The sequence below is a fragment of the Hoplias malabaricus genome, chromosome 3 (assembly GCF_029633855.1).
Source record: "Hoplias malabaricus isolate fHopMal1 chromosome 3, fHopMal1.hap1, whole genome shotgun sequence".
Taxonomy (NCBI): domain Eukaryota; kingdom Metazoa; phylum Chordata; class Actinopteri; order Characiformes; family Erythrinidae; genus Hoplias; species Hoplias malabaricus.
Genome location: NC_089802.1, coordinates 72,384,923 through 72,399,246, shown reverse-complemented (window position 1 = coordinate 72,399,246; position 14,324 = coordinate 72,384,923). Strand labels below are relative to the sequence as shown.

The window sequence follows — 14,324 nt, the reverse complement described above, 5'->3', positions numbered from 1 at the left end:
AGAAAACAGTTCCTTTTTTTTAAAACATAATTTGTGATATACATCTTCAGGTCTTTCATCACTGGATGCTGCCCACAGGATGCTGCTTGCTAAATATTTTTGGTGTGTGGACTATACTCAAACCAGCAGTGCCACTGAGGTTTTTACCACCCCCGGCAGTACTGACGTGTCTGAGTTGTGCAACTGTGTTTGATTTTACCAGTGCAACACACACATACGCACTACCACCGTGTCAATGAGTATGAGTGTCAGTGCTGAGTATGATCCCCCACTCAAATAATGAGTGGGGGATGGTCCTATATGTTTGATGGTCCTATATGACATGTAAATGGAATGCAGTCTTAGTCAATAGAAGAACAAGAATGTGGTTCAGTCAAGAACAAAAGAAGTTTTGGCTGCTTGGTCTATACAAACACAGAAAACAGAAAACACTTGTAGGTTCACTGGTTATTTTAATAGAATTTAAAAGGTTTTATCTGAATTGTAGAAAATGTGACACCTTTTTTTTTTTACCAGTGCCATGGTAGAATCTATAAGCAACTCAAAACCTTTGTTTACACTGCAGGAATTAAATGATTTGTTTAATTCCCCTCTGATGACCAAGTGATAATTAATATTTTAACAACAGTCTTAAGATATATTTGATGGAAAATTTAATTTAATATATAAAGAGGTCCAATTAAGGATTGATGCCATGAAAAGACAAAAAAGGAAAAAAACAATAGCTCAGATAAAATTTTTTTATTACAAATAACAAATAACAAACACAGCTTATATAACTAACCAAATTAAAGGCTTCTCAAAATGTGAGCTCTAACACGGACGGCTTTTATTATCATAGAAGAAGTTCTGTAAAAGGCAAACACAGGAAAATATGATTACACACCCTCTACTTTGTCAACTGATCTGTACTTTTAAACTTCAGAGAATGGTACATATTCTGCATGTGTTGCTGTAATGACAGTTGCAGCTGTGCAATATTGCAGTTGTTCACAGGACCTTTGTCTTGTCACAGATCTCATCTGTGGTAAATTGTAGGTGGCAGTCAGCAAAACAAACTAAGAGGAGTGAAAATGATGCAAGGTTTTCCCAGCACAGATATCATCCACGTCATATCATAAGCTGAGGATATCATATACATTGCATATTCACTGATCAGCCATATGATTAAAACCACTGACTGGTGAAGCGAATGACACAGATCCTGTTACAAGGTGTATGTTTAAAAGTTTAAAAACATTTTTTAGGTGTGTGTAATGTTTATCTGTAATTCAAAATTCACACTCTCCCACTTTTGTCATTTTATAGTAACTGTGGCATAGAATTAAAAATGGCAAGAGCCATTTTATTCAATAATGTACACACGTTTGAAATTGACAAGTGAGAAGTATTTATTAACCACTGCAATTTTTAAGAATTCTATGAAGGGAAAAGCACTGCAAAATCATTTGCATCATTTTTTTTTGTTCTTGGGGATAATATTGTATACATATGTATACAATTTACATGATTAGATGATTTAAAGATGGTGAATTTGAGGTTATATATATATATATATACTGTCCATTTTTGAAACTGATGTTATACATCGGGTAAAAGGGCAAGTGTTAGTATCTGAGTCTGTCTGCCCCAAATCTAATGACAAGCCATAAGATAATCCCAACCCAGAGAAACTCATACAAAACTGCACCACTGACACAAACCTAATAAAGCAATTATGACAGAAATATAAATCACACACCTTGATAAAACCAGATATGAAAACATACTACAAACTACAGCAAGAGCTCAAGAAATAATGCCCCGGACTCAGAGTGGAAAGTTTCAGGTTGTAGAACAAATTGCACACAACCATGTGACTTGTAACTCTATGAGCTTCCATAGACCATCATGTTATTAGTGTGCAGATTAACATACTAAAACACACTGAAGTCCCTTCACTACCCAGTTTCATCTGGACCAGAGTGCTCTTACTGATCATAAGAATTTAATGTTATCAGCGATTAAATACATGCAGCTGAATGAAAAATCTTAAATCCAGTGTAAATAGTGTGTAAGGATGAGATTGTTATGGGAAGATTTTAGGTTGATTAAACTTAAATTAAATGTGATGAAAACTAGTGTATTGGCATATATGCACCTACTCAGCCTAAATCAATTTAGCCCCGCCCTTTATCACAGATGTTATAAGGAGTAATTCGGCCAGGAATGCTTTTTAAATTGAGTGCCGTAGAAACCAGCCAATCTGCACAGAACTCATATGCTTATGTTTCAATCGTAAAGTTACAGTAATGAAAACAGTCTGTTTGGTTCTAAAAGACAAAAAGACTTTGGAAAAATGTGACAGATGCAGGTCGTTTTTCGTACACACCTCACAACACAGTAATCTGTGGATCTCAGGGAAACAGAATGTGTAAAATATGTAGGATATGTCATTTTAATAAGCCTATGAAACCAATGTCAACATCTAAAGAAATACTCACAGTTAACTGCTCTATTCATCAATAGCGATTAGAGGCGAACTGTGTAGCCGCTGTATATTAGTGTGGAAAATTCAAAATGTTTACATAATCACACAACATTAAAACTATTCTGTTCACACTCTAAATATCAACCTGCACTGAAGCACATATTTACTATATGTGCGTAAAGCAACCACAGGCTCCTTTTTCAGTCTCTGCCAAAAGACAAATGACTGAAAGCGACATGCTATGATCACACACCGTTAGCAAGAACTGCAAAATATTATGAACAAAGTTTGAGACGCTAAACTAATAACAGTTAACTAATAGTAAAGTCTGAGTTTAATGTTAATGTGTTAGTTAAAGGACAGTAAAGGTTTTGCAAGTCTTGGACGTGTGTGCATCTGATCTTTTCAACAGTCGGACAGGCTCCCCCAGCCTATTAGCATCTGATCTGAGCAGATGTCTGATCTGACGCAGCCCAGCAGGGGGCTGTGTGACGCAGGCATAGAGTCCAACTCCAGCCCCAGGCTTCAGTCGGGCCTCCAGGTTTAGAGCGTGTTGAGCTCGATGAGGCGTCCAACAAACACTCCCATGGTGCCGATGATACACACTGCCATAAAAACACACAGCAAAATGTGATCCAGCACCATGGCCACGAACTTCCACTCCTCTGCGGCCTGCAATGAAGAGAGAGAGAGAGAAAGAAAAGGGGAAGAGCAGGATAAGGGGGAAATATGTTGACACAGCCCTGGAGCTGGGGAGTTCCACAAAGGTCAGAATGAGACTAGATATAAAATTATATAGAAGTCAAACAATCAGACAAAAAAGGAAGGAGAAGAAAGAATCACAAAAGCAAGAAGAATCTCTGGTCATCTGCAGACCTGTGGTTTAGGGTTAGATTTGTGTATATAGTGTTTAGGTCTGGCTTTACTGCTAACTGTGTGAATCAAATTGTTCTGAATATGAACTGAATACTTTGCTACCTTTTTATATTGTGCACAAAAGACATAACATAGAACATATAGAAACAGCTCAAAATGACCTGGAACGTTTTGTTCCATCTCTTATAAAGTTACAATTTTTGTTCCATAAAAGTACAGATAAAGTAAAAATATCTTGTGTCTATGTTCTCATTTTGAGTTTATCAGAAAGTTCATTCATTCATTCATACTAGCCGAGGTGTTGCAATATTGAGAACTGTGGTTTTTTCCATGCTTTCAATTCTGAGGTAAAAACAGAAGTGACATTTTTACAGGTGAGTCTGCCCTCATTGTGGATTTTCTAGGTATTTTTCTTTATACTGCATGCATTTAAAATCAGTATTAAATAGTGTAATCTATTTTAAATGAATTGAAAGTGTAGAAACAGGTTTTTAAGCATTTTTTGTGTAACATATAATTATAATTCAAAATATAAACATTATCCCACTCTTTTCTAATTTTATGGTAAATTTTGCACAGTGTTAAAAACGAAAAGTAATTTTATTCAACAAAAAAAACTAAAAATTAAGTAGTTTGAAAATGGTAAGTGAGAAGAATTGTAGTCACAACATTCATTATAAGTTTCATCAAGGAAAAAGCATGTGCACTGATTTATTCTGTTCTTGGGGTTTAATATTGGACTCAAAAGTATGTGTGCGATTTGGATTTGTGATGTTGATGTTAGCAATGGGTGGCACGGTGGCGCAGCCGGTAGTGTTGCTGTCACACTGCTCCAGGGACCTGGAGGTTGTGGGTTCAAGTCCCGCTCCCCGTTTTTGTGTGGGTTTCCTCCGGGTGCTCCGGTTTCCTCCCACGGTCCAAAAACATATGTTGGTAGGTGGATTGGTGACTAGAAAGTGTCCGTAGGCATGAGTGTGTGAGTGTGTGTCGCCTTGTAAACGATTGGCGCCCCCTCCAGGGTTTGTTCCTGCCTTGTGCCTAATGATTCAGAGTAGGCTCTGGACCCACCGCGACCCTGAACTGGATAAACGATTAAAGATAATGAATGCTGAATGTTAGCGATGTTCATTACGAGGTTATTTTTGTTTGAAAATTGCCATTTTATTCCTACGCAACAGTTACCATAAAAAAGCGGGAGAATGTTTTTGTATTTTCAATTAACGAAAATACGTTCAAACTATTTTGTACCCCTAGTTTGTGGTAATTTATTGGCTGATAATTTTGCTTGTTCAAGCATGATTCCTTAACAGATCTAACTGATCTGAGAACTGAACCCTAGAGAGAAAAAGTGACAGAGAATGTAAGAGCAGATTGTTCCTACATTATTGGACTCTTCGTCTCCTCTCATGGTTTCTGCGATGTACTTGACCCCCTCAATGGCGCTGCGAACATCTGGGTTTTTGATGATAGGGGACTGGAAGGTGACGGACGAGGGGACTGGTTTGCCGGAGATATCTGAAATATCAAAGTCTGGAGGGAATGAGCGATTCTCCCTCCTCTGCTGAGAAGGACGCTTCATGCTAGAGAAGAACATGAATTTTGGAATTGTATCGATGAAGACCTGCAGCACGAAGAGAGATAGAGAGGGAAGGCAGACAGAAAAAGAGAGAGGGAACAATTATTTAATAAATGTTCACATTGTTACGTGTGTGTTTGTGTAAGAGAGAGTCAAATTATAAGTTGGAGACAACCGTTCTCTCTCTCTCTCTCTCACTCACCCTGCGGACCCAGGGGGGCATGGTGTGTGTGCTGGGCGAGCGGTGGTGTGTGTTGATGACTATGACGGTGATGATGATGGAGGCAATGACAAGGATCATAGTGAAGAGCATGTATTTGCCGATGAGTGGAACAGCACTAGAGGTGGATGGGATCAGCTCCACAATCACCAGCAGAAACACGGTCAGAGAGAGCAGCACAGAGATACTGAGGGTCATCTTTTCACCTACATAAACACACACACACACAGACATGACAGATAATTATTATAACCAATAGCGCAGAAATAAAGAGCACATGTCACACCCCTATTAGTTGAGCTGCATTGGCTACCCTTAGCTGCTTGCATCAAATTTAAATCACTAATGATGGCCTTCAGAGTATTCACTGGCTCTGCTCCCATCTTCCTCAATAGACTCTTAAAGCCATACGTTAGCGTCCACCCTCTCTGTTCCTCAAAGGAGCGCCAACTAACACGACCAACCCCCCGTACAGGTCAGTCGAGGCTATTCTCATCTCTGGTACCACGCTGGTGGAACGAGCTTCCAAGCACTATCAGAGCAACAGAAACCTTCTCTGCATTCAAGAAATCCTTGAAGACCCAGCTCTTCCGAGAGTATCTCTTGCACTGAAAGTCTTTCTTTAATGCACTTATTACTTCCTGCATATTGCACTCAATGTAAGGTAATTTTGTATAAATTGTGCTTTAGTTTGAATGTTAGATCTTCTTTTGTAAGTTGCTTTGGATAAAAGCGTCTGCCAAATGCATAAATGTAAATGTAAATAGTATCGTCTAATTAATATAAATAGCGGGATAATTAAATACATACTTAAATGCATACAAATGCATACTGTGAAAGTAGTAATAAAATATCACAAACATCAAAGTAATTTTTTAAATTATATTTTTAGACTACTTTGATTTTTTAGTGTTACAACTTATACAACTTATATATAAATGTATGTTAAAATTATTCACTGTGGTTGGATGAGATTTACAGAGCCAGAATTCTTTACATTGGTGGTGATAGGAACCAAAAGTCTGATTATTTTAATCTCTTAAGCTTCCTCACATAAAGTTAATATATAAATAATGGCAGAGATACTGCTTTACATTTGTAATACGGTAAACTCAGGTAATCTCTACCACAACACACACACACATACACATGCATAACCTCAAACACAAACACAGACACCACATAGAATTACCCGAGTCTGTGGGCAGGTAAAAGACCAGGCCTGTGAGGAAGGAGAAGAGCATGCAGGGGATGATGACATTGACGATGAAGTAGAGGGGCAGCCTGAGCATGAGGAAGTGGTAGGTAATGTCCAGGTAAGGTGTGTCTAGGCAGCAGGAGTAATACACCCAATGTTTCCAGCTCCTGTAGTCCTTCATCACCCACTCTCCACTCTCCATGAAGTTACTGAGGTCTGGACGGTCACTGTCCTACACACACATGTAAACATCAGAGAAAACCGTGAGGACAGGATGAAGAGTGAAACAGGTGATTGTAGTTATGATGTAACTTTGGAATTCAAAATGATCAGAGGACCACCAATTTGCCAACAAATGTATCAGAAAATTATAGTTATTTTTTATTCATTCATTCATTCATTCATTATCTGTAACCCTTATCCAGTTCAGGGTCGTGGTGGGTCCGGAGCCTACCCAGAATCATTGAGTGCAAGGCAGGAATACACCCTGGAGGGGTCGCCAGTCCTTCACAGGGCAACACAGACACACATTCACTCACACCTATTTCGCCAATCCACCTACCAACATGTGTTTTTGGACTGTGGGAGGGAACCGGAGCACCCGGAGGAAACCCACGCAGACACAGGGAGAACACACCACACTCCTCACAGACAGTCACCCGGAGGAAACCCACGCAGACACAGGGAGAACACACCAACTCCTCACAGACAGTCTCCCGGAGGAAACCCACGCAGACACAGGGAGAACACACCAAACTCCTCACAGACAGTCTCCCGGAGGAAACCCACACAGACACAGGGAGAACACACCACACTCCTCACAGACAGTCACCCGGAGGAAACCCACGCAGACACAGGGAGAACACACCAACTCCTCACAGACAGTCTCCCGGAGGAAACCCACGCAGACACAGGGAGAACACACCAAACTCCTCACAGACAGTCTCCCGGAGGAAACCCACGCAGACACAGGGAGAACACACCACACTCCTCACAGACAGTCTCCCGGAGGAAACCCACGCGGACACAGGGAGAACACACCACACTCCTCACAGACAGTCACCCGGAGCGGGAATCGAACCCACAACCTCCAGGTCCCTGGAGCTGTGTAACTGTGACACTACCTGCTACACCACCATGCCGCCCAATTATTTAAAAATTTTCCTCAAAAAAAAAAAAATTCAGATATTTCAGAATATGTGTATGAGGAATTCTAATGTTTAAATCACAAAAGTGTCCAAGTCAAAGCTGAAAAGCCATTAACTCTGATCCCTTAAATGGCATTCATGAGGAATATAGCCACATGGGCTCAGGATTATTTTGGCAAACCTATGTCAAACACTACAATATGAAATTACATCCACAAATACCAGAGGTACAGTGCAAAAAGGAAACCTAAAATTAACCGACTTCCTAAGCACCACCAATTGTTTGGTATCTGGGATGGATTGTTGCACAGTTTAAGAATCTAAAGTCAACCAATGAATTAATATTTTGTGCCTTTTTTGAAGAAATGGACACAATACTCCAGCCCAAAGATAAAGGGGACCATCCAAACTTTTACCAGCAAAGAGTCTGTCATGGTATAGGATTGTGTCAAAGATAACTTACACTATTGTAATGAAACAAATATTGCTTCATTTTACACATTACATTGTCATGGCTGTGGAGCAGGTGGATGCAGGTGCTGAGCTGGCCTCTCTACAGTCCTGACCTGCACCCGCCACAGAATTTGTGAGGCATTTTGAAACACATAATGTCACAACAGAGGCTCAGTACAGTTGTAAAACCTTATAGTTTTTTACAGGAAGAACGGCACAAAATTACAACTGAACTATTTCATCATTTGGTGACTTTTGTCCTTTAGTCTTGTAGCTGTAATTAAATTTTATATTGAAAAGGCAATAACATAAATCCAGTATGTTAAATAAACACATTTAAATGCTACAGGGTATTAATTTTATCTAGAATACAATTTGATTATCAAGCTATATATGATATTATACTGTATACACACAATTTCTCTGTGTGTGTGTGTGTGTGTATTTTTTCAAAGGTCCAAATACCGGGTTAATAACGACAAGGTTGCCATCATAGGTCCAGGTGCCGAGCTTCATGCTGCAGTTCTGCAGATCGAAGGGGAAGTGAAGCACCACAATTTCACAGTAGCTCTTAAAGATGGCTGGTGGATTCCATGTGATCATCCCATTGTACTCCAGTAAAACCTTAGTCTCATGCACAATGGCAAAGTCTCCGTCAGCACTGCACACACAGAAGGAAATATGCATGAACATTTTCCAGTGGAAACATAATTAAGAATACAATCGTTTATAAATATAAAAATTAATCAGTGTTATTTGGGGAGACGGGCTCAATGACCCAAAGCTAAAATAGTATCTTACTTGTTGTAAAGCACTAAATCTGGTTTCCAGATGTCAGTGGAAGGAATCCGGATCTTTCTGATCCCACCATAGTCATCTGGATTCCACTGCAGATTCACATCTTTCCATTCCTGGAGATCGACGAGAGACGGTAAGGGTGTTTTCTGTTTTGTTTTTTTAAATATCTTTAAAGCTAAAATCTGAGACAAAAACTAAACATGCTCTAACATGCCCCAGCACAGTTCAGTTTCAGCTAACATTCATTCATTCATTATCTGTAAGCGCTTATCCAATTCAGGGTCGCGGTGGGTCCAGAGCCTACCTGGAATCATTGGGCGCAAGTCGGGAATACACCCTGGAGGGGACGCCAGTCCTTCACAGGGCAACACACACTCACACATTCACTCACACCTATGGACACGTTTGAGTCACCAATCCACCTACCAACGTTGTTTTTGGACTGTGGGAGGAAACCGGAGCACCCGGAGGAAACCCACGCGGACACAGGGAAAACACACCAACTCCTCACAGAATGCCCCCGAGCCGCCCCAGCTAACATTCATGATTTTAATATTTCAATGCAATTTAAACGTCCTCTTTGACCAGCTAAGTTTGGTCATTTGTGTAAAACTAGACTCTGAGTTCCTTGTGTTGTTGCTTACACTTCACGACTACAACATTTCAATAACCAATGCAATGACAGTTAAAAGCAGTAAGAGAACGGCAAACCTGTTTAAGACGAACATTACTGGTGACAATCTGATTAACTTCATCCTGTGTAGAAAGATGAGTTTCAAATGTATGAAAGTGTAAGACAGTGTGAGAAAGAAAGGATCATAGAACAAAAGCAGAAATCAGACAAAGGGACTTTTATTATATTTCAAGCTTTAACATTCCAGACAAAGCAATAGAGAGAGAAAGGCAGGTGAATGTCAAAGAGAAAATCAGAGAGGGTGCATATTTACCACGCTGATGAGCTGAATGAGCTGGAGTCCTACAGTCACTACCACAGCCTCATTGAAATGACTTACAGGTCGCACCACCTTGTTATAACCTTTAAACAGGTCTTGTATCAGCCTCGTCTCATCAGAGGAGCACAGACATGGACCTGGAACTGGGAACACCCCCCCAGGGATACACATCAAAATACAGTTGAGTGCCAAGTGTCTATGGTGCTAGGAGACCTATGACACTACCAGCACAAAGATGCTAACAAGCCTGTGGTACTAACAGAGCCCTGAATGTGCTTCGGAATTCACTTCCAACCAAGTTATTACCAAGGAATTACATGATATTCATTCATAAGTAGACAGTTATATCAGAATGCCAATACTTACTTCAAAATCTTGACTGTTTTTGTCTGTTTAAATTACATAGTGTGTACATCAGCACTTTTTTATTACCTGGTTGTAGTCTGTAAATACACAGATGTATTGTTTTGTATGCATTCTGTGTCCATTTTATCAGCTCCTCTTACCATATATAGATGCATATACAGGGTGGGCCATTTATATGGATACACCTTAATAAAATGGGAATGGTTGGTGATATTAACTTCCTGTTTGTGACACATTAGTATATGGGAGGGGGAAAACTTTTCAAGATGGGTGGCGACCATGGTGGCCATTTTGAAGTCGGCCATTTTGGATCAAACTTTTGTTTTTTTCAATGGGAAGAGGGTCATGTGACACATCAAACTTATTGGGAATTTCACAAGAAAAACAATGGTGTGCTTGGTTCTAACATAACTTTATTCTTTCATGAGCTATTTACAAGTTTCTGACCACTTCATATGTTCAAAGTGCTGCCCATTGTGTTGGATTGTCAATGCAACCCTCTTCTCCCACTCTTCACACACTGATAGCAACACCGCAGGAGAAATGCTAGCACAGGCTTCCAGTATCCGTAGTTTCAGGTGCTTTTTTTGTTGTTGTTTTTTTGTTAGACCCCTTTAATTCTATTCAATTGTCAGGACACTGAATGGAGGCGGTGTGTTAGTGTGTGACTGGATCAGACACAGCAGAGCTGCTGGAGTTTTTAAACACTGCTCCTTTACCAGCCACTGTATTAGACACACCTGCCTTATAGTTCCACCCTGTAGGTGCAAAATCAGAGACAGTGGGTTGGTCATCCCCTAATCCTTCATAATTGGTCACAGGATGCTGCCCATGGGATGCTGTTAGCTGGTTATTTTTGGTTGGTGAAATATTCTCAGTGCAACAGTGTCATATATGTTTTTGACATTTCCAGCAGAACTGCTGTGTCTGATCCAAATATACCAGTGCAACACATTAACACACCACCACCACTTCATTGTCACTGCAGCACTGAGAAAGATCCCAAACCTGGCCATAAAAAAACAGGCTAAAAATCAAAGTATGCAGGGCAACAGATGGCCTGCGGTCTGTAGTTGTAGAACTAGAACGGTGGTAAGTGGAGCTGATAAAATGGACAGAGAATGTCAATTCTGAATTACAAGCATCTGTATTGAGATCTGTATTTAAAACAATGCACTCTAATCAAAATAGAATAAACTTGCAACACTATAGCCCTGGTGCTGTGTTTGTGGAAGGAGTACAATTCCCTACTCAGTTCAACATGTGCAAAATTGCAAACACACACACACACTCATTCACAAACACTCCACTGCATAAGGGATTAGTCCTGATGGAGACAAGCAACTGCTCATGACTCAGAGTTCCTCACACCACCTGCCCTGCTGAAGGAGACACAGTGACACCTCCCACACACAGACACACACACACACACCAAAACAATCAATCTGTGCCAGAGGAAATATGAATGTGGTCTAATCTGTCTCTCGGCTGATTTTATACAAACAACGTCTCATTAAATGGATTTAAAAACTTTAACAAATCTAGGGAGCATTATTACCTTAAAATTACAACTTCAAAATTGTTGTGATGTTTCACTGGCCTGTAACAGGGGGAGTAGAGCCTCTGTAAATAATAATCTGGGCTCAACACTTCAGACACTGCGCTATGTAACTTTTGAATGTATGTATCTCCTCCATCCCCCTCCCCCTTGATTTCAGGACTGTGCTGTAAATGTAAAGTACACTCTGCAACTGTAAGGGGAGCCCAGGAGCAATGGCTATTCATTTAATGGCTAACTTAGTACATAATGTACACTATGATCCGGATCTGGGAGACCACATGTGGATCATAGTCTTTATAGTCTCTGAGTCTGGGATTTTTGTACCACACAATAAGGAACTGCTAAATAATAAATGAACAAACACATAAGATGTGAACAGTTGATTAAACAATGTCTTTACAGATAAATCAAGTCGCAATAATATTTCAGTAATAGGCTGACATTTTTACTATATGTTTACATGAGTGGATATTTGAGCCACCTCAAACTTTATGGACAGAAATACCAGGCACTAGCCCAATGGCCCGGTCAGGAATGCATCTAGTCCATCCCAGGGGTCCCTGCCCAAAACCGTGGCCCAAGACCAGCTGGGCCTCTCACGTGTTGAGACCATACAGTGCCCTCTGACCTCCAGAGCATTGTCAGGGGCATCAGAAGTGAAGGAATCCATGGTCAGGAATCTACGTGTATAAGATCTGCCTCGCTCTCTATGTTTAAGTAGGATCACCTTCCCTTCTGTCATTTAACAAGGCGGCATGCAGCTCTGAGATCTTTGAGCCCGCATAACAGAGCTGGGCATTTAGCATTCTCCTACAAGCATGCTGAGCTGTGTGTGTGTGTGTGTGTGTGTGTGTGTGTGTGTGTTAGGGGCATTCATACTAGAAGGAGACAAAACGACAGGCGGCCACACGTTTTCTACACTCTCAGAAAAAATGTACAGTGCAGGTACATTATTGTCACGAAATGTACAAACAGTAAAGGTACAACAGTGGTTTTAAAGTCCAGTTGTGTTCCCTAAATGTACATTAGATTCTCTTCTCCAGAAGATAACAAAATAAAAGAACATAATAAAAGTCCTGGAGATGAAATTAGGCATATGAACACAACACCTCATTGGTATAAATATAAATATGTTCCCTAACCTAAGGATCTGTATATGAACCCTTCATGGGAACCACCACAGTGACCTATTTGTCTGAGAGTGTATGATAGCCACCCTTTGAAAGAAGGTGGCAAGCAGAACACAGTTTATTTTCTAGCTGAAAAGTGACATCACACGTGGTCCTGAACATCCCAAAAACATGGAGCATCTTAAGACACTTGTCACTAGTAGCGATGTATGGTACGCACTCTGGGGGCCCTGAGCACATACCATTTTTATTGGTTGTGTGTGTGTGTGTGTCCCACACCAAGGGATGGAAAGGTGTGTCCCAAAGAGCCACACACGGGACCAACACCTGGCCCTGGAGACAGGCATCTGGGCCGGGTCAGAGGTGAAACATCAGTGAATGCAGGTTCGAATGAGGGATGAAGGCCTACCATGATCTCTCTCATTTCTCTAAACGAGGTGCTGTTTCCGCTGCGGCATTTCAGGTTACAGACACCCCACACACCTGATACCCACCTTTATATTCTTTCTATCTCTCTCTCTCTCACACACACACACACATAAATACAGACAGACACACACACACAAGCCCACCCCCACCCCATTTTCACCTGACCCCAACCACCTGTCTCCTAGCACCAGTCCTGCGAGTCTCAGAGAGCACATTATAACTGTGAGTAAATCCTCGGTGGTAAAGAAATAGTGATGAAGTCCCAAACCGGCGCGTCCTGTGCCCTGAATTAGAAACAGCATGCACGCGCTGCACATGCACCTGTCAATCAGGGCGCATTCCTTCCCCGGTTCAGCTTTCTGGAGGAGTGTTAAAAACTTAACACAGCATTTACGCGCATTTGAGCATCTCGGTGCTTTTATTCAGAAGTCCACCCGCGAAATATTACGCTGTGTTTATGACTGAACACTTCAGAGTTCCTCTCAGTTTGCTCAGAGCCACTGAAAATGTAAAGATTCCTACAACCTACAATACCTCAGTCAACACAAACGCAGGGATAATGCTACAATTACACTATCATATGTATCTTCACTAAACTGCCTTATACCCATTGTCTTAACTCATCAGCAGGTACTCACCAAAAAGAGCCAGAATCGTGCCAGTGATCTGAGATATGACAGAGAGCTTCATCTTCGTGAGGCGGAAAGGACTTTAAATGAGTTCCCGTTCAGTTCATTCGTTTTTACGCGTGTTTACCTTTGATACCCCGTCCTCGATGTGGAGCTACGCGCCTGCTTCGTTTTACTGAGACATTCTCAACTTTAGCGAAGCTCTTTAACTCGAGGGGGCGGGGCGTGAACTCAACTGAACTGAACTGTGAGAAGTGATTCGGACGAACCGAAGCCCCCCGATTTAATGATTCATTTTCGTGCGTGCTTATTATTTCACTTTTATTGATTCATCTTCTATAACAGGATTTTTTAAATGAGGGTCATTATGGGAAACAAGGGGCGCAGGGCAGAAACACACCCTTTACAGGGCACATCCATCCATCCATCCATTATCTGTAAGCGCTTATCCAATTTAGGGTCGCGGTGGGTTCAGAGCCTACCTGGAATCATTGGGTGCAAGGCGGGAATACACCCT

At 41.0% G+C, this 14,324-nt stretch overlaps 1 protein-coding gene across 1 annotated transcript; it reads right to left on the bottom strand.

Moving 5' to 3' along the window:
• Window positions 1-1,827: 1,827 nt before the first annotated feature.
• Window positions 1,828-13,942, bottom strand: chrna1 (cholinergic receptor, nicotinic, alpha 1 (muscle)). The gene is made up of 9 exons (XM_066663916.1): window positions 13,817-13,942; window positions 9,687-9,835; window positions 9,451-9,495; window positions 8,743-8,852; window positions 8,407-8,602; window positions 6,335-6,572; window positions 5,125-5,348; window positions 4,728-4,967; window positions 1,828-3,142 (listed from the first exon to the last, which is right to left on the bottom strand). Exons 1-9 carry the CDS (start codon window positions 13,866-13,868, stop codon window positions 3,014-3,016), a joined length of 1,383 nt encoding a protein of 460 aa, XP_066520013.1. The 5' UTR covers window positions 13,869-13,942; the 3' UTR covers window positions 1,828-3,013.
• Window positions 13,943-14,324: the final 382 nt, after the last annotated feature.

Excerpts from the sequence above, each read along its gene's own strand:
- chrna1 (XM_066663916.1), bottom strand. The coding sequence starts at position 13,868 with ATGAAGCTCTCTGTCATATCTCAGATCACTGGCACGATTCTGGCTCTT. Across the intron at positions 6,573-8,406 it reads ACCTTGTCGTTATTAACCCG|GACAGTGACCGTCCAGACCT; the intron begins GTATTTGGACCT and ends ATGTGTGTGTAG. Across the intron at positions 4,968-5,124 it reads TGCCCCCCTGGGTCCGCAGG|GTCTTCATCGATACAATTCC; the intron begins GTGAGTGAGAGA and ends TTCGTGCTGCAG.